This window comes from Salvelinus fontinalis, chromosome 15 (genome assembly GCF_029448725.1).
Source record: "Salvelinus fontinalis isolate EN_2023a chromosome 15, ASM2944872v1, whole genome shotgun sequence".
NCBI classification, from domain to species: domain Eukaryota; kingdom Metazoa; phylum Chordata; class Actinopteri; order Salmoniformes; family Salmonidae; genus Salvelinus; species Salvelinus fontinalis.
The window spans coordinates 15,951,107-15,976,064 of record NC_074679.1 but is presented as its reverse complement, the minus strand read 5'-3'; the positions used below and the strand labels follow the sequence as shown (position 1 = coordinate 15,976,064).

At 55.8% G+C, this 24,958-nt stretch overlaps 1 protein-coding gene across 2 annotated transcripts in view; it reads left to right on the top strand.

Annotated features, from left to right (window-relative positions):
* Positions 1-24,958, top strand: part of LOC129811468 (uncharacterized) — a 103,024-nt gene that overhangs the window by 51,503 nt on the left and 26,563 nt on the right. For both annotated transcript variants that reach the window (XM_055862801.1, XM_055862800.1), the window contains exon 3: positions 19,344-19,854. In XM_055862801.1, coding sequence (XP_055718776.1) covers positions 19,344-19,854 — 511 coding nt within the window. The remainder of the gene's footprint in view (positions 1-19,343; positions 19,855-24,958) is intronic.

The following is a 24,958-nucleotide window of genomic DNA, read 5'->3' as shown; positions in this document are numbered from 1 at the left end:
ACCACCCCACTACCACCATCTACCACCCCACTACCACCATCTACCACCATCTACCACCCCACTACCACCATCTACCACCCCACTACCACCATCTACCACCCCACTACCACCATCTACCACCCCACTACCACCATCTACCACCCCACTACCACCACTACCACCATCTACCACCATCTACCACCCCACTACCACCATCTACCACCCCACTACCACCCCACTACCACCCCACTACCACCATCTACCACCCCACTACCACCATCTACCACCCCACTACCACCATCTACCACCCCACTACCACCATCTACCACCATCTACCACCCCACTACCACCATCTACCACCCCACTACCACCATCTACCACCACTACCACCATCTACCACCCCACTACCACCATCTACCACCACTACCACCATCTACCACCCCACTACCACCATCTACCACCCCACTACCACCATCTACCACCCCACTACCACCATCTACCACCACTACCACCATCTACCACCCCACTACCACCCCACTACCACCATCTACCACCCCACTACCACCATCTACCACCACTACCACCACTACCACCCCACTACCACCATCTACCACCCCACTACCACCATCTACCACCATCTACCACCATCTACCACCATCTACCACCCCACTACCACCATCTACCACCCCACTACCACCATCTACCACCATCTACCACCCCACTACCACCATCTACCACCCCACTACCGCCATCTACCACCCCACTACCACCCCACTACCACCATCTACCACTCCACTACCACCCCACTACCACCATCTACCACCCCACTACCACCATCTACCACCATCTACCACCCCACTACCACCATCTACCACCACTACCACCATCTACCACCCCACTACCACCATCTACCACCCCACTACCACCATCTACCACCCCACTACCACCATCTACCACCCCACTACCACCATCTACCACCCCACTACCACCATCTACCACCCCACTACCACCATCTACCACCATCTACCACCCCACTACCACCATCTACCACCCCACTACCACCATCACCACCACTACCACCATCTACCACCATCTACCACCCCACTACCACCATCTACCACCCCACTACCACCATCTACCACCCCACTACCACCATCTACCACCACTACCACCACTACCACCATCTACCACCATCTACCACCCCACTACCACCATCTACCACCCCACTACCACCATCTACCACCCCACTACCACCATCTACCACCCCACTACCACCATCTACCACCCCACTACCACCATCTACCACCCCACTACCACCATCTACCACCCCACTACCACCAACTACCACCCCACTACCACCACTACCACCATCTACCACCCCACTACCACCATCTACCACCCCACTACCACCATCTACCACCCCACTACCACCATCTACCACCCCACTACCACCATCTACCACCCCACTACCACCATCTACCACCCCACTACCACCATCTACCACCCCACTACCACCATCTACCACCCCACTACCACCATCTACCACCCCACTACCACCATCTACCACCCCACTACCACCATCTACCACCATCTACCACCATCTACCACCCCACTACCACCATCTACCACCATCTACCACCATCTACCACCCCACTACCACCATCTACCACCCCACTACCACCATCTACCACCCCACTACCACCATCTACCACCATCTACCACCCCACTACCACCATCTACCACCCCACTACCACCATCTACCACCATCTACCACCCCACTACCACCATCTACCACCCCACTACCACCATCTACCACCCCACTACCACCATCTACCACCCCACTACCACCATCTACCACCCCACTACCACCCCACTACCACCATCTACCACCATCTACCACCCCACTACCACCATCTACCACCCCACTACCACCCCACTACCCCATCTACCACCCCACTACCACCATCTACCACCCCACTACCACCATCTACCACCCCACTACCACCATCTACCACCCCACTACCACCATCTACCACCATCTACCACCCCACTACCACCATCTACCACCCCACTACCACCATCTACCACCATCTACCACCATCTACCACCCCACTACCACCATCTACCACCATCTACCACCCCACTACCACCATCTACCACCCCACTACCACCATCTACCACCCCACTACCACCATCTACCACCACTACCACCACTACCACCCCACTACCACCATCTACCACCCCACTACCACCATCTACCACCCCACTACCAACCCACTACCACCATCTACCACCCCACTACCACCATCTACCACCATCTACCACCATCTACCACCCCACTACCACCATCTACCACCCCACTACCACCATCTACCACCATCTACCACCCCACTACCACCATCTACCACCCCACTACCACCATCTACCACCCCACTACCACCATCTACCACCATCTACCACCCCACTACCACCATCTACCACCATCTACCACCCCACTACCACCATCTACCACCCCACTACCACCATCTACCACCATCTACCACCATCTACCACCCCACTACCACCATCTACCACCCCACTACCACCATCTACCACCACTACCTACCACCATCTACCACCATCTACCACCCCACTACCACCATCTACCACCCCACTACCACCACTACCACCATCTACCACCATCTACCACCCACTACCACCCCACTACCACCATCTACCACCCCACTACCACCCCACTACCACCATCTACCACCCCACTACCACCATCTACCACCATCTACCACCATCTACCACCCCACTACCACCATCTACCACCCCACTACCACCATCTACCACCCCACTACCACCATCTACCACCCCACTACCACCATCTACCACCCCACTACCACCATCTACCACCCCACTACCACCATCTACCACCCCACTACCACCATCTACCACCATCTACCACCCCACTACCACCATCTACCACCCCACTACCACCATCTACCACCCCACTACCACCATCTACCACCCCACTACCACCATCTACCACCCCACTACCACCATCTACCACCCCACTACCACCATCTACCACCCACTACCACCATCTACCACCATCTACCACCCCACTACCACCATCTACCACCCCACTACCACCATCTACCACCATCTACCACCATCTACCACCCCACTACCACCATCTACCACCCCACTACCACCATCTACCACCCCACTACCACCATCTACCACCCCACTACCACCATCTACCACCCCACTACCACCATCTACCACCCCACTACCACCATCTACCACCCCACTACCACCATCTACCACCATCTACCACCCCACTACCACCATCTACCACCCCACTACCACCATCTACCACCACTACCACCATCTACCACCCCACTACCACCATCTACCACCCCACTACCACCATCTACCACCATCTACCACCATCTACCACCCCACTACCACCATCTACCACCCCACTACCACCATCTACCACCCCACTACCACCATCTACCACCATCTACCACCCCACTACCACCCCACTACCACCATCTACCACCCCACTACCACCATCTACCACCCCACTACCACCATCTACCACCATCTACCACCCCACTACCACCATCTACCACCCCACTACCACCATCTACCACCCCACTACCACCATCTACCACCCCACTACCACCATCTACCACCCCACTACCACCATCTACCACCATCTACCACCACTACCACCATCTACCACCATCTACCACCCCACTACCACCATCTACCACCCCACTACCACCATCTACCACCCCACTACCACCATCTACCACCATCTACCACCCCACTACCACCCCACTACCACCATCTACCACCCCACTACCACCATCTACCACCATCTACCACCATCTACCACCATCTACCACCATCTACCACCATCTACCACCCCACTACCACCATCTACCACCCCACTACCACCATCTACCACCCCACTACCACCATCTACCACCCCACTACCACCATCTACCACCCCACTACCACCATCTACCACCATCTACCACCATCTACCACCATCTACCACCCCACTACCACCATCTACCACCCCACTACCACCATCTACCACCATCTACCACCATCTACCACCCCACTACCACCATCTACCACCCCACTACCACCATCTACCACCCCACTACCACCATCTACCACCATCTACCACCCCACTACCACCATCTACCACCCCACTACCACCATCTACCACCCCACTACCACCATCTACCACCCCACTACCACCATCTACCACCCCACTACCACCATCTACCACCCCACTACCACCATCTACCACCCCACTACCACCATCTACCACCACTACCACCATCTACCACCCCACTACCACCATCTACCACCCACTACCACCATCTACCACCCCACTACCACCATCTACCACCCCACTACCACCATCTACCACCCCACTACCACCATCTACCACCATCTACCACCCCACTACCACCATCTACCACCCCACTACCACCATCTACCACCATCTACCACCCCACTACCACCATCTACCACCCCACTACCACCATCTACCACCATCTACCACCATCTACCACCCCACTACCACCATCTACCACCCCACTACCACCATCTACCACCATCTACCACCCCACTACCACCCCACTACCACCATCTACCACCCCACTACCACCATCTACCACCCCACTACCACCATCTACCACCATCTACCACCCCACTACCACCATCTACCACCCCACTACCACCATCTACCACCCCACTACCACCATCTACCACCATCTACCACCCCACTACCACCATCTACCACCATCTACCACCATCTACCACCATCTACCACCCCACTACCACCATCTACCACCATCTACCACCCCACTACCACCATCTACCACCCCACTACCACCCCACTACCACCATCTACCACCATCTACCACCATCTACCACCCCACTACCACCATCTACCACCATCTACCACCATCTACCACCCCACTACCACCCCACTACCACCATCTACCACCCCACTACCACCATCTACCACCCCACTACCACCATCTACCACCCCACTACCACCATCTACCACCCCACTACCACCATCTACCACCCCACTACCACCATCTACCACCCCACTACCACCATCTACCACCCCACTACCACCATCTACCACCCCACTACCACCATCTACCACCCCACTACCACCATCTACCACCCCACTACCACCATCTACCACCATCTACCACCCCACTACCACCATCTACCACCATCTACCACCATCTACCACCCCACTACCACCATCTACCACCCCACTACCACCATCTACCACCATCTACCACCCCACTACCACCATCTACCACCCCACTACCACCATCTACCACCCCACTACCACCATCTACCACCCCACTACCACCATCTACCACCATCTACCACCCCACTACCACCATCTACCACCCCACTACCACCATCTACCACCCCACTACCACCATCTACCACCCACTACCACCATCTACCACCATCTACCACCCCACTACCACCATCTACCACCCCACTACCACCATCTACCACCCCACTACCACCATCTACCACCCCACTACCACCATCTACCACCCCACTACCACCATCTACCACCCCACTACCACCATCTACCACCCCACTACCACCATCTACCACCCCACTACCACCATCTACCACCCCACTACCACCATCTACCACCCCACTACCACCATCTACCACCATCTACCACCATCTACCACCATCTACCACCCCACTACCACCATCTACCACCCCACTACCACCATCTACCACCCCACTACCACCATCTACCACCATCTACCACCATCTACCACCCCACTACCACCATCTACCACCCCACTACCACCATCTACCACCCCACTACCACCATCTACCACCCCACTACCACCCCACTACCACCATCTACCACCATCTACCACCCCACTACCACCATCTACCACCCCACTACCACCATCTACCACCCCACTACCACCATCTACCACCCCACTACCACCATCTACCACCCCACTACCACCATCTACCACCCCACTACCACCATCTACCACCCCACTACCACCATCTACCACCCCACTACCACCATCTACCACCCCACTACCACCATCTACCACCCCACTACCACCATCTACCACCATCTACCACCATCTACCACCCCACTACCACCATCTACCACCCCACTACCACCATCTACCACCCCACTACCACCATCTACCACCCCACAACCACCCACTACCACCATCTACCACCACTACCACCATCTACCACCCCACTACCACCATCTACCACCCCACTACCACCATCTACCACCCCACTACCACCATCTACCACCATCTACCACCATCTACCACCCCACTACCACCATCTACCACCCCACTACCACCATCTACCACCCCACTACCACCATCTACCACCATCTACCACCCCACTACCACCATCTACCACCACTACCACCACTACCACCATCTACCACCCCACTACCACCATCTACCACCATCTACCACCATCTACCACCCCACTACCACCATCTACCACCCCACTACCACCATCTACCACCCCACTACCACCATCTACCACCCCACTACCACCATCTACCACCCCACTACCACCATCTACCACCCCACTACCACCATCTACCACCCCACTACCACCATCTACCACCATCTACCACCCCACTACCACCCCACTACCACCATCTACCACCCCACTACCACCATCTACCACCATCTACCACCATCTACCACCCCACTACCACCATCTACCACCCCACTACCACCATCTACCACCCCACTACCACCCCACTACCACCATCTACCACCCCACTACCACCATCTACCACCCCACTACCACCATCTACCACCCCACTACCACCACTACCACCACTACCACCATCTACCACCACTACCACCATCTACCACCCCACTACCACCATCTACCACCCCACTACCACCATCTACCACCATCTACCACCATCTACCACCCCACTACCACCATCTACCACCACTACCACCATCTACCACCATCTACCACCCCACTACCACCATCTACCACCCCACTACCACCATCTACCACCATCTACCACCATCTACCACCCACTACCACCATCTACCACCCCACTACCACCATCTACCACCCCACTACCACCATCTACCACCCCACTACCACCATCTACCACCCCACTACCACCATCTACCACCCCACTACCACCATCTACCACCCCACTACCACCATCTACCACCCCACTACCACCATCTACCACCCCACTACCACCATCTACCACCCCACTACCACCATCTACCACCCCACTACCACCATCTACCACCATCTACCACCCCACTACCACCATCTACCACCCCACTACCACCATCTACCACCCCACTACCACCATCTACCACCATCTACCACCATCTACCACCCCACTACCACCATCTACCACCCCACTACCACCATCTACCACCCCACTACCACCATCTACCACCACACCCCACTACCACCATCTACCACCCCACTACCACCCCACTACCACCCCACTACCACCATCTACCACCCCACTACCACCATCTACCACCCCACTACCACCATCTACCACCATCTACCACCATCTACCACCCCACTACCACCATCTACCACCCCACTACCACCATCTACCACCCCACTACCACCATCTACCACCCCACTACCACCATCTACCACCCCACTACCACCATCTACCACCCCACTACCACCATCTACCACCCCACTACCACCATCTACCACCCCACTACCACCATCTACCACCATCTACCACCATCTACCACCCCACTACCACCATCTACCACCCCACTACCACCATCTACCACCATCTACCACCATCTACCACCCCACTACCACCATCTACCACCCCACTACCACCATCTACCACCCCACTACCACCATCTACCACCCCACTACCACCATCTACCACCCCACTACCACCATCTACCACCCCACTACCACCATCTACCACCCCACTACCACCATCTACCACCCCACTACCACCCCACTACCACCATCTACCACCCCACTACCACCATCTACCACCCCACTACCACCATCTACCACCCCACTACCACCATCTACCACCCCACTACCACCATCTACCACCCCACTACCACCATCTACCACCCCACTACCACCATCTACCACCCCACTACCACCATCTACCACCCCACTACCACCATCTACCACCCCACTACCACCATCTACCACCACACCACCACTACCACCCCACTACCACCATCTACCACCATCTACCACCCCACTACCACCATCTACCACCATCTACCACCCCACTACCACCATCTACCACCCCACTACCACCATCTACCACCCCACTACCACCATCTACCACCCCACTACCACCATCTACCACCCCACTACCACCATCTACCACCCCACTACCACCATCTACCACCCCACTACCACCATCTACCACCATCTACCACCATCTACCACCCCACTACCACCATCTACCACCCCACTACCACCATCTACCACCATCTACCACCCCACTACCACCATCTACCACCACTACCACCCACTACCACCATCTACCACCCCACTACCACCATCTACCACCCCACTACCACCATCTACCACCACTACCACCCACTACCACCATCTACCACCCCACTACCACCATCTACCACCCCACTACCACCATCTACCACCATCTACCACCATCTACCACCATCTACCACCCCACTACCACCATCTACCACCCCACTACCACCATCTACCACCCCACTACCACCATCTACCACCACTACCACCACTACCACCATCTACCACCATCTACCACCCCACTACCACCATCTACCACCCCACTACCACCATCTACCACCCCACTACCACCATCTACCACCATCTACCACCATCTACCACCCCACTACCACCATCTACCACCCCACTACCACCATCTACCACCCCACTACCACCATCTACCACCCCACTACCACCATCTACCACCCCACTACCACCATCTACCACCCCACTACCACCATCTACCACCCCACTACCACCATCTACCACCCCACTACCACCATCTACCACCCCACTACCACCATCTACCACCCCACTACCACCATCTACCACCACTACCACCATCTACCACCCCACTACCACCATCTACCACCCCACTACCACCATCTACCACCCCACTACCACCATCTACCACCCCACTACCACCATCTACCACCCCACTACCACCATCTACCACCATCTACCACCATCTACCACCCCACTACCACCATCTACCACCATCTACCACCATCTACCACCATCTACCACCATCTACCACCATCTACCACCATCTACCACCCCACTACCACCATCTACCACCCCACTACCACCATCTACCACCCCACTACCGCCATCTACCACCATCTACCACCATCTACCACCATCTACCACCATCTACCACCCCACTACCACCATCTACCACCACTACCACCATCTACCACCATCTACCACCCCACTACCACCATCTACCACCCCACTACCACCATCTACCACCCCACTACCACCATCTACCACCATCTACCACCCCACTACCACCATCTACCACCCCACTACCACCATCTACCACCCCACTACCACCATCTACCACCCCACTACCACCATCTACCACCCCACTACCACCATCTACCACCATCTACCACCCCACTACCACCATCTACCACCCCACTACCACCATCTACCACCCCACTACCACCATCTACCACCCCACTACCACCATCTACCACCCCACTACCACCATCTACCACCATCTACCACCCCACTACCACCATCTACCACCCCACTACCACCATCTACCACCCCACTACCACCATCTACCACCATCTACCACCATCTACCACCCCACTACCACCATCTACCACCATCTACCACCATCTACCACCCCACTACCACCATCTACCACCATCTACCACCCCACTACCACCATCTACCACCCCACTACCACCATCTACCACCATCTACCACCATCTACCACCCCACTACCACCATCTACCACCCCACTACCACCATCTACCACCCCACTACCACCATCTACCACCCCACTACCACCATCTACCACCCCACTACCACCATCTACCACCATCTACCACCCCACTACCACCCCACTACCACCATCTACCACCCCACTACCACCATCTACCACCCCACTACCACCATCTACCACCCCACTACCACCATCTACCACCCCACTACCACCATCTACCACCCCACTACCACCATCTACCACCCCACTACCACCCCACTACCACCATCTACCACCCCACTACCACCATCTACCACCCCACTACCACCATCTACCGCCCCACTACCTCCATCTACCACCATTTACCACCATCTACCACCATCTACCACCCCACTACCACCATCTACCACCATCTACCACCCCACTACCACCATCTACCACCATCTACCACCATCTACCACCATCTACCACCCCACTACCACCATCTACCACCCCACTACCACCATCTACCACCATCTACCACCCCACTACCACCATCTACCACCCCACTACCACCATCTACCACCATCTACCACCATTTACCACCCCACTACCACCATCTACCACCATCTACCACCCCACTACCACCATCTACCACCCCACTACCACCATCTACCACCCCACTACCACCATCTACCACCCCACTACCACCCCACTACCACCATCTACCACCCCACTACCACCATCTACCACCCCACTACCACCATCTACCACCATCTACCACCATCTACCACCATCTACCACCATCTACCACCATCTACCACCATCTACCACCATCTACCACCCCACTACCACCCCACTACCACCATCTACCACCCCACTACCACCATCTACCACCCCACTACCACCATCTACCACCCCACTACCACCATCTACCACCCCACTACCACCATCTACCACCATCTACCACCATCTACCACCATCTACCACCATCTACCACCCCACTACCACCATCTACCACCCCACTACCACCATCTACCACCCCACTACCACCATCTACCACCCCACTACCACCATCTACCACCCCACAACCACCAACTACCACCACTACCACCATCTACCACCACTACCACCTACCACCACTACCACCACTACCACCATCTACCACCCCACTACCACCATCTACCACCCCACTACCACCATCTACCACCCCACTACCACCACTACCACCATCTACCACCATCTACCACCCCACTACCACCATCTACCACCCCACTACCACCATCTACCACCCCACTACCACCATCTACCACCATCTACCACCATCTACCACCCCACTACCGCCATCTACCACCCCACTACCACCATCTACCACCATCTACCACCCCACTACCACCATCTACCACCCCACTACCACCATCTACCACCCCACTACCACCATCTACCACCCCACTACCACCATCTACCACCCCACTACCACCATCTACCACCCCACTACCACCATCTACCACCCCACTACCACCATCTACCACCCCACTACCACCCCACTACCACCATCTACCACCCCACTACCACCATCTACCACCCCACTACCACCATCTACCACCCCACTACCACCCCACTACCACCATCTACCACCCCACTACCACCATCTACCACCCCACTACCACCATCTACCACCCCACTACCACCATCTACCACCATCTACCACCATCTACCACCATCTACCACCCCACTACCACCATCTACCACCATCTACCACCATCTACCACCATCTACCACCCCACTACCACCATCTACCACCCCACTACCACCATCTACCACCCCACTACCACCATCTACCACCCCACTACCACCATCTACCACCCCACTACCACCATCTACCACCCCACTACCACCATCTACCACCCCACTACCACCATCTACCACCATCTACCACCATCTACCACCCCACTACCACCATCTACCACCCCACTACCACCATCTACCACCCCACTACCACCATCTACCACCCCACTACCACCATCTACCACCCCACTACCACCATCTACCACCATCTACCACCATCTACCACCCCACTACCACCATCTACCACCCCACTACCACCATCTACCACCCCACTACCACCATCTACCACCATCTACCACCATCTACCACCCCACTACCACCATCTACCACCCCACTACCACCATCTACCACCCCACTACCACCATCTACCACCATCTACCACCATCTACCACCCCACTACCACCATCTACCACCCCACTACCACCATCTACCACCCCACTACCACCATCTACCACCCCACTACCACCATCTACCACCCCACTACCACCATCTACCACCCCACTACCACCATCTACCACCCACTACCACCATCTACCACCCCACTACCACCATCTACCACCATCTACCACCCCACTACCACCATCTACCACCCCACTACCACCATCTACCACCCCACTACCACCACTACCACCCCACTACCACCATCTACCACCCCACTACCACCATCTACCACCCCACTACCACCACTACCACCACACCACCACTACCACCACTACCACCACTACCACCATCTACCACCATCTACCACCATCTACCACCCCACTACCACCATCTACCACCCCACTACCACCATCTACCACCCCACTACCACCATCTACCACCCCACTACCACCATCTACCACCCCACTACCACCATCTACCACCATCTACCACCCCACTACCACCCCACTACCACCCCACTACCACCATCTACCACCATCTACCACCATCTACCACCATCTACCACCATCTACCACCCCACTACCACCATCTACCACCATCTACCACCCCACTACCACCATCTACCACCCCACTACCACCATCTACCACCCCACTACCACCATCTACCACCCCACTACCACCATCTACCACCCCACTACCACCCCACTACCACCATCTACCACCCCACTACCACCATCTACCACCCCACTACCACCATCTACCACCCCACTACCACCATCTACCACCCCACTACCACCATCTACCACCCCACTACCACCATCTACCACCCCACTACCACCATCTACCACCCCACTACCACCCCACTACCACCATCTACCACCCCACTACCACCATCTACCACCCCACTACCACTCCACTACCACCATCTACCACCCCACTACCACCATCTACCACCCCACTACCACCATCTACCACCATCTACCACCATTTACCACCATCTACCACCCCACTACCACCATCTACCACCCCACTACCACTCCACTACCACCATCTACCACCATCTACCACCCCACTACCACCATCTACCACCCCACTACCACCATCTACCACCCCACTACCACCATCTACCACCCCACTACCACCATCTACCACCCCACTACCACCATCTACCACCATCTACCACCATCTACCACCATCTACCACCCCACTACCACCATCTACCACCATCTACCACCATCTACCACCATCTACCACCCCACTACCACCATCTACCACCCCACTACCACCATCTACCACCATCTACCACCATCTACCACCCCACTACCACCATTTACCACCCCACTACCACCATCTACCACCATCTACCACCCCACTACCACCCCACTACCACCATCTACCACCATCTACCACCATGTACCACCCCACTACCACCATCTACCACCCCACTACCACCCCACTACCACCATCTACCACCCCACTACCACCATCTACCACCCCACTACCACCATCTACCACCCCACTACCACCATCTACCACCCCACTACCACCATCTACCACCATCTACCACCCCACTACCACCATCTACCACCCCACTACCACCATCTACCACCCCACTACCACCATCTACCACCCCACTACCACCATCTACCACCCCACTACCACCCCACTACCACCATCTACCACCCCACTACCACCATCTACCACCCCACTACCACCATCTACCACCCCACTACCACCATCTACCACCCCACTACCACCATCTACCACCCCACTACCACCATCTACCACCCCACTACCACCCACTACCACCATCTACCACCACTACCACCACTACCACCATCTACCACCCCACTACCACCATCTACCACCCCACTACCACCATCTACCACCCCACTACCACCATCTACCACCCCACTACCACCCCACTACCACCATCTACCACCCCACTACCACCATCTACCACCCCACTACCACCATCTACCACCCCACTACCACCATCTACCACCCCACTACCACCATCTACCACCCCGCTACCACCATCTACCACCCCACTACCAGCCCACTACCACCATCTACCACCATCTACCACCATCTACCACCATCTACCACCCCACTACCACCATCTACCACCCACTACCACCATCTACCACCCCACTACCACCATCTACCACCCCACTACCACCATCTACCACCCCACTACCACCATCTACCACCCCACTACCACCATCTACCACCCCACTACCACCCCACTACCACCATCTACCACCATCTACCACCCCACTACCACCATCTACCACCCCACTACCACCATCTACCACCATCTACCACCATCTACCACCCCACTACCACCATCTACCACCATCTACCACCATCTACCACCCCACTACCACCATCTACCACCCCACTACCACCATCTACCACCCCACTACCACCATCTACCACCCCACTACCACCATCTACCACCCCACTACCACCATCTACCACCCCACTACCACCATCTACCACCCCACTACCACCATCTACCACCCCACTACCGCCATCTACCACCCCACTACTGCCATCTACCACCATCTACCACCCCACTACCACCATCTACCACCCCACTACCACTCCACTACCACCATCTACCACCCCACTACCCCATCTACCACCATCTACCACCCCACTACCACCATCTACCACCCCACTACCACCATCTACCACCCCACTACCACCATCTACCACCCCACTACCACCATCTACCACCCCACTACCACCATCTACCACCATCTACCACCCCACTACCACCATCTACCACCATCTACCACCATCTACCACCATCTACCACCCCACTACCACCATCTACCACCCCACTACCACCATCTACCACCCCACTACCACCATCTACCACCCCACTACCACCATCTACCACCATCTACCACCCCACTACCACCCCACTACCACCCCACTACCACCATCTACCACCATCTACCACCATCTACCACCCCACTACCACCCCACTACCACCATCTACCACCATCTACCACCATCTACCACCCCACTACCACCATCTACCACCCCACTACCACCATCTACCACCCCACTACCACCATCTACCACCCCACTACCACCATCTACCACCCCACTACCACCATCTACCACCCCACTACCACCATCTACCACCCCACTACCACCATCTACCACCCCACTACCACCATCTACCACCATCTACCACCATCTACCACCCCACTACCACCATCTACCACCATCTACCACCATCTACCACCCCACTACCACCATCTACCACCCCACTACCACCATCTACCACCCCACTACCACCATCTACCACCCCACTACCACCATCTACCACCCCACTACCACCATCTACCACCCCACTACCACCATCTACCACCCCACTACCACCATCTACCACCCCACTACCACCATCTACCACCCCACTACCACCATCTACCACCCCACTACCACCATCTACCACCATCTACCACCATCTACCACCCCACTACCACCATCTACCACCATCTACCACCATCTACCACCCCACTACCACCATCTACCACCCCACTACCACCATCTACCACCCCACTACCACCATCTACCACCCCACTACCACCATCTACCACCCCACTACCACCATCTACCACCCCACTACCACCATCTACCACCCCACTACCACCATCTACCACCCCACTACCACCATCTACCACCCCACTACCACCCCACTACCACCCCACTACCACCATCTACCACCATCTACCACCCCACTACCACCATCTACCACCCCACTACCACCATCTACCACCCCACTACCACCATCTACCACCCCACTACCACCATCTACCACCCCACTACCACCATCTACCACCATCTACCACCATCTACCACCCCACTACCACCATCTACCACCCCACTACCACCATCTACCACCCCACTACCACCATCTACCACCATCTACCACCCCACTACCACCCCACTACCACCATCTACCACCATCTACCACCATCTACCACCCCACTACCACCATCTACCACCATCTACCACCATCTACCACCATCTACCACCCCACTACCACCATCTACCACCCCACTACCACCATCTACCACCCCACTACCACCATCTACCACCCCACTACCACCATCTACCACCATCTACCACCCCACTACCACCATCTACCACCCCACTACCACCATCTACCACCCCACTACCACCCACTACCACCATCTACCACCATCTACCACCATCTACCACCATCTACCACCATCTACCACCCCACTACCACCATCTACCACTCCACTACCACCATCTACCACCATCTACCACCCCACTACCACCATCTACCACCCCACTACCACCATCTACCACCCCACTACCACCATCTACCACCCCACTACCACCATCTACCACCCCACTACCACCATCTACCACCATCTACCACCCCACTACCACCATCTACCACCATCTACCCCCCCACTACTACCATCTACCACCATCTACCACCATCTACCACCCCACTACCACCATCTACCACCCCACTACCACCATCTACCACCCCACTACCACCATCTACCACCCCACTACCACCATCTACCACCCCACTACCACCATCTACCACCATCTACCACCATCTACCACCCCACTACCACCATCTACCACCATCTACCACCATCTACCACCCCACTACCACCATCTACCACCCCACTACCACCATCTACCACCCCACTACCACCATCTACCACCCCACTACCACCATCTACCACCCCACTACCACCATCTACCACCCCACTACCACCATCTACCACCCCACTACCACCATCTACCACCATCTACCACCATCTACCACCCCACTACCACACCATCTACCACCCCACTACCGCCATCTACCACCCCACTACCACCATCTACCACCCCACTACCACCATCTACCACCATCTACCACCATCTACCACCATCTACCACCCCACTACCACCATCTACCACCATCTACCACCATCTACCACCCCACTACCACCATCTACCACCCCACTACCGCCATCTACCACCATCTACCACCCCACTACCACCATCTACCACCATCTACCACCATCTACCACCCCACTACCACCATCTACCACCATCTACCACCCCACTACCACCATCTACCACCCCACTACCACCATCTACCACCCCACTACCACCATCTACCACCCCACTACCACCATCTACCACCCCACTACCACCATCTACCACCCCACTACCACCATCTACCACCATCTACCACCATCTACCACCCCACTACCACCATCTACCACCATCTACCACCATCTACCACCCCACTACCACCATCTACCACCCCACTACCACCATCTACCACCCCACTACCACCATCTACCACCCCACTACCACCATCTACCACCCCACTACCACCCCACTACCACCATCTACCACCCCACTACCACCATCTACCACCCCACTACCACCATCTACCACCATCTACCACCCCACTACCACCCCACTACCACCCCACTACCACCATCTACCACCATCTACCACCCCACTACCACCATCTACCACCCCACTACCACCATCTACCACCCCACTACCACCATCTACCACCCCACTACCACCATCTACCACCCCACTACCACCATCTACCACCATCTACCACTCCACTACCACCATCTACCACCCCACTACCACCATCTACCACCCCACTACCACCATCTACCACCCCACTACCACCATCTACCACCATCTACCACCATCTACCACCCCACTACCACCATCTACCACCCCACTACCACCATCTACCACCATCTACCACCATCTACCACCCCACTACCACCATCTACCACCCCACTACCTCCATCTACCACCCTACTACCACCATCTACCACCCCACTACCACCATCTACCACCATCTACCACCCCACTACCACCATCTACCACCCCACTACCACCATCTACCACCCCACTACCACCATCTACCACCATCTACCACCATCTACCACCCCACTACCACCATCTACCACCCCACTACCACCATCTACCACCCCACTACCACCATCTACCACCCCACTACCACCATCTACCACCCCACTACCACCATCTACCACCCCACTACCACCATCTACCACCATCTACCACCCCACTACCACCATCTACCACCATCTACCACCATCTACCACCCCACTACCACCATCTACCACCATCTACCACCATCTACCACCCTACTACCACCATCTACCACCCCACTACCACCATCTACCACCATCTACCACCCCACTACCACCATCTACCACCCCACTACCACCATCTACCACCCCACTACCACCATCTACCACCATCTACCACCATCTACCCCCCCACTACCACCATCTACCACCCCACTACCACCATCTACCACCCCACTACCACCATCTACCACCCCACTACCACCATCTACCACCCCACTACCACCATCTACCACCCCACTACCACCATCTACCACCATCTACCACCCCACTACCACCATCTACCACCATCTACCACCATCTACCACCCCACTACCACCATCTACCACCATCTACCACCATCTACCACCATCTACCACCATCTACCACCATCTACCACCCCACTACCACCATCTACCACCATCTACCACCCCACTACCACCATCTACCACCATCTACCACCATCTACCACCCCACTACCACCATCTACCACCCCACTACCACCATCTACCACCATCTACCACCATCTACCACCATCTACCACCATCTACCACCATCTACCCCCCCACTACTACCATCTACCACCATCTACCACCATCTACCACCCCACTACCACCATCTACCACCCCACTACCACCATCTACCACCCCACTACCACCATCTACCACACCACTACCACCATCTTCTATCAGAGTAATAGTAGTGTAACATTTCAGTGAATCAGCTATTCATTCCATTAGATTTTCTGAGTGATGCTACATTTTGCTCGGTTTGGGGTCAGCGAACCGAAGCAGTCCTTTGAATCGGGACCGAAGTGAATCGTTACATCCCTACTTTAATTGTTTGATTACATACATTGTCACTCTTTGCTTAAACTTTTCCTGTCATGAAAAGACATGCTATTCAAGCACTAGCATCTCTCTCTCTCTCTTCTCTCTCCACAGAGCATACGGCAGAGTCGTCTCCCAAGCTGGCCTCCTATACATGTGAGTTCACTGACGAGTCTGGAGAGATCAACATCCCTGTGCCTCAGCCTGTCTGCATCAATGGAAGCCATGTGTACAACACCACCCTGGACCCTTGCCCGGGGAACCCCGTAATACCTTTAGATCCTCTAGCCCTGGTGAAGAAGAACCTGCCTCTGTCCCAATCCCTCCAGAACCTCAACCAGCAGAGAGAGGAGCTCCCTGTCCTCCTCCCTAAAGGTCCCGCTGCGGACGGCCGGCGCTGGTCCTTTGACAAGGCAGGGAAGGAGGAGAAGGTGGCCATCGCAGCGGCCCTGGAGCAGGCTGGTCAGGGGATGGTCGAGGGAGCCAGGGAAGAGTCAGACCGAGACAACCAGGGGAGGAAACGGAGCAGGAACTGTCTGGATGAGTCTGAACAGGCCTCTAACTCTGACTCTGGCGAGAAACACAAAGGATGGTTTGGAGCAAAGGACAACCATAGCAAACCCAGGTGAGAAAGAATGACCACTACTGGGTGTTAACAGGTTAGAACACAGGGTGACGTAGCCAGCTCAGAAAGACGAGTGACCTCCACTGACTATATTATAGATGACAACTGGTTTGTCCTAAAGATGTCCACACAACCCAGGATAACTTTGTGTCGTGTTGCTAGAAAACCAAGAAAAGGATTTGAATCATATGATGTGTGAGGGATGGTGAGCCTTATTAGACCATTGACAGCTGGTTGAAGTGCCAGAGGTTTCTACACAGGGCAGGTTAGAGTTAGTAACCATGTTTCCATCCACAGTTTTAATGCTAGTAGTCCATACCATATCAAAAATAAATCATGACCGGAAACAGGACGTTTTTGGTACAATTTTATAAATGCAGACGGATCAAAATTAATTATGCGAGAAATGGCGGTGGAAATGCATTTTTATGCACAAATATTGAAGTCAACTTGGGAGTTACGTCAAGTTTCAGCACGATAATACATGTCACAAGGATCTGGACACCATTCCTGGAAGCTGAAAATGTCCCAGTTCTTCCATGGCTTGCATACACACCAGACATGACACCCATTGAGCATGTTTGGGATGCTCTGGATCGACGTGTACGACAGGGTGTTCCAGTTCCCGCCAATATCCAGCAACTTCACACAGCCATTGAAGAGGAGTGGGGACAACATTCCACAGGCCACAATCAACAGCCTGATCAACTCTATGTGAAGGAGATGTGTCACGCTGCATGAGGCAAAGGGTGGTCACACCGGATACTGAATCGGTTTCTGATCCACTACATTTTGTGTGATGAACAGATGCATATGTGTATTCCCAGTCATGTGAAATCCATAGATTAGAGCCTAATGAATTTATTTCAATTGACTGATTCCCTTCTATGAACTGTAACTCAGTAAAATATTTGAAATTGTTGCATATTGCGCTGACGTTTTTGTTCAGTGTGAAAATCTGATGGAGCTCATGAGCTGGGCCTCTCTGAGCTGGATCCATCTAAACGGGTATGTGTCTATGGTGTATGTAGACACCTGAGCAATGAGGGAGACTAGACCTCTACCTGGTCCTTGAGGGAGACTAGACCTCTACCTGGGCCATGAGGGAGACTAGACCTCTACCTGGGCCATGAGGGAGACTAGACCTCTACCTGGTCCTTGAGGGAGACTAGACCTCTACCTGGGCCATGAGGGAGACTAGACCTCTACCTGGGCCATGAGGGAGACTAGACCTCTACCTGGGCCATGAGGGAGACTAGACCTCTACCTGGGCCATGAGGGAGACTAGACCTCTACCTGGGCCATGAGGGAGACTAGACCTCTACCTGGGTCATGAGGGAGACTAGACCTCTACCTGGGTCATGAGGGAGACTAGACCTCTACCTGGGCCATGAGGGAGACTAGACCTCTACCTGGGCCATGAGGGAGACTAGACCTCTACCTGGGCCATGAGGGAGACTAGACCTCTACCTGGGCCATGAGGGAGACTAGACCTCTACCTGGGCCATGAGGGAGACTAGACCTCTACCTGAGCCATGAGGGAGACTAGACCTCTACCTGGGTCATGAGGGAGACTAGACCTCTACCTGGGCCATGAGGGCCTTGAGGGAGACTAGACCTCTACCTGGGCCATGAGGGAGACTAGACCTCTACCTGGGCCTTGAGGGAGACTAGACCTCTACCTGGGCCATGAGGGAGACTGGACCTCTACCTGGGCCATGAGGGGGACTAGACCTCTACCTGGGCCTTGAGGGAGACTAGACCTCTACCTGGGCCATGAGGGCCTTGAGGGAGACTAGACCTCTACCTGGGCCATGAGGGAGACTAGACCTCTACCTGGGCCTTGAGGGAGACTAGACCTCTACCTGGGCCATGAGAGAGACTAGACCTCTACCTGGGCCTTGAGGGGGACTAGACCTCTACCTGGGCCATGAGGGAGACTAGACCTCTACCTGGGCCTTGAGGGAGACTGGACCTCTACCTGGGCCTTGAGGGAGACTGGACCTCTACCTGGGCCATGAGGGAGACTAGACCTCTACCTGGGCCATGAGGGAGACTAGACCTCTACCTGGGCCATGAGGGAGACTAGACCTCTACCTGGGCCATGAGGGAGACTAGACCTCTACCTGGGTCATGAGGGAGACTAGACCTCTACCTGGGTCATGAGGGAGACTAGACCTCTACCTGGGCCATGAGGGAGACTAGACCTCTACCTGGGCCATGAGGGAGACTAGACCTCTACCTGGGCCATGAGGGAGACTAGACCTCTACCTGGGCCATGAGGGAGACTAGACCTCTACCTGGGCCATGAGGGAGACTAGACCTCTACCTGGGCCATGAGGGAGACTAGACCTCTACCTGGGCCATGAGGGAGACTAGACCTCTACCTGGGCCATGAGGGAGACTAGACCTCTACCTGGGCCATGAGGGAGACTAGACCTCTACCTGGGCCATGAGGGAGACTAGACCTCTACCTGGGTCATGAGGGAGACTAGACCTCTACCTGGGCCATGAGGGCCTTGAGGGAGACTAGACCTCTACCTGGGCCATGAGGGAGACTAGACCTCTACCTGGGCCTTGAGGGAGACTAGACCTCTACCTGGGCCATGAGGGAGACTGGACCTCTACCTGGGCCATGAGGGGGACTAGACCTCTACCTGGGCCTTGAGGGAGACTAGACCTCTACCTGGGCCATGAGGGCCTTGAGGGAGACTAGACCTCTACCTGGGCCATGAGGGAGACTAGACCTCTACCTGGGCCTTGAGGGAGACTAGACCTCTACCTGGGCCATGAGAGAGACTAGACCTCTACCTGGGCCTTGAGGGGGACTAGACCTCTACCTGGGCCATGAGGGAGACTAGACCTCTACCTGGGCCTTGAGGGAGACTGGACCTCTACCTGGGCCTTGAGGGAGACTGGACCTCTACCTGGGCCATGAGGGAGACTAGACCTCTACCTGGGCCATGAGGGAGACTAGACCTCTACCTGGGCCATGAGGGAGACTAGACCTCTACCTGGGCCTTGAGGGAGACTAGACCTCTACCTGGGCCATGAGGGAGACTAGACCTCTACCTGGGCCATGAGGGAGACTAGACCTCTACCTGGGCCATGAGGGAGACTAGACCTCTACCTGGGCCATGAGGGGGACTAGACCTCTACCTGGGCCTTGAGGGGGACTAGACCTCTACCTGGGCCTTGAGGGGGACTAGACCTCTACCTGAGCAATGAGGGAGACTAGACCTCTACCTGGGCCATGAGGGAGACTAGACCTCTACCTGGGCCATGAGGGAGACTAGACCTCTACCTGGGCCATGAGGGAGACTAGACCTCTACCTGGGCCATGAGGGGGACTAGACCTCTACCTGGGCCTTGAGGGGGACTAGACCTCTACCTGGGCCTTGAGGGGGACTAGACCTCTACCTGAGCAATGAGGGAGACTAGACCTCTACCTGGGCCTTGAGGGGGACTAGACCTCTACCTGGGCAATGAGGGAGACTAGACCTCTACCTGGGCCATGAGGGAGACTGGACCTCTACCTGGGCCATGAGGGAGACTAGACCTCTACCTGGGCCTTGAGGGAGACTAGACCTCTACCTGGGCCTTGAGGGGGACTAGACCTCTACCTGGGCCTTGAGGGGGACTAGACCTCTACCTGAGCAATGAGGGAGACTAGACCTCTACCTGGGCCTTGAGGGGGACTAGACCTCTACCTGGGCAATGAGGGAGACTAGACCTCTACCTGGGCAATGAGGGAGACTAGACCTCTACCTGGGCCATGAGGGAGACTGGACCTCTACCTGGGCCTTGAGGGAGACTAGACCTCTACCTGGGCCATGAGGGAGACTAGACCTCTACCTGAGCAATGAGGGAGACTAGACCTCTACCTGGGCCATGAGGGAGACTAGACCTCTACCTGGGCCATGAGGGAGACTAGACCTCTACCTGGGCCATGAGGGAGACTGGACCTCTACCTGGGCCTTGAGGGGGACTGGACCTCTACCTGGGCCATGAGGGAGACTGGACCTCTACCTGGGCCTTGAGGGAGACTAGACCTCTACCTGGGCCATGAGGGGGACTAGACCTCTACCTGGGCCATGAGGGAGACTAGACCTCTACCTGGGCCTTGAGGGAGACTAGACCTCTACCTGAGCAATGAGGGAGACTAGACCTCTACCTGAGCCATGAGGGAGACTAGACCTCTACCTGGGCCATGAGGGAGACTAGACCTCTACCTGGGCCTTGAGGGAGACTAGACCTCTACCTGGGCCATGAGGGAGACTAGACCTCTACCTGGGCCATGAGGGAGACTAGACCTCTACCTGAGCCATGAGGGAGACTAGACCTCTACCTGGGCCATGAGGGAGACTAGACCTCTACCTGGGCCATGAGGGAGACTAGACCTCTACCTGAGCAATGAGGGAGACTAGACCTCTACCTGGGCCATGAGGGAGACTAGACCTCTACCTGGGCCATGAGGGAGACTAGACCTCTACCTGGGCCATGAGGGAGACTAGACCTCTACCTGGGCCATGAGGGAGACTAGACCTCTACCTGGGCCATGAGGGAGACTAGACCTCTACCTGGGCCATGAGGGAGACTAGACCTCTACCTGGGCCATGAGGGAGACTAGACCTCTACCTGGGCCATGAGGGAGACTAGACCTCTACCTGGGCCATGAGGGAGACTAGACCTCTACCTGGGCCATGAGGGAGACTAGACCTCTACCTGGGCCATGAGGGAGACTAGACCTCTACCTGGGCCATGAGGGAGACTAGACCTCTACCTGGGCCATGAGGGAGACTAGACCTCTACCTGGGCCATGAGGGAGACTAGACCTCTACCTGGGCCATGAGGGAGACTAGACCTCTACCTGGGCCATGAGGGAGACTAGACCTCTACCTGAGCCATGAGGGAGACTAGACCTCTACCTGGGCAATGAGGGAGACTAGACCTCTACCTGAGCCATGAGGGAGACTAGACCTCTACCTGGGCCTTGAGGGAGACTAGACCTCTACCTGGGCCATGAGGGAGACTAGACCTCTACCTGGGCCATGAGGGAGACTAGACCTCTACCTGAGCCATGAGGGAGACTGGACCTCTACCT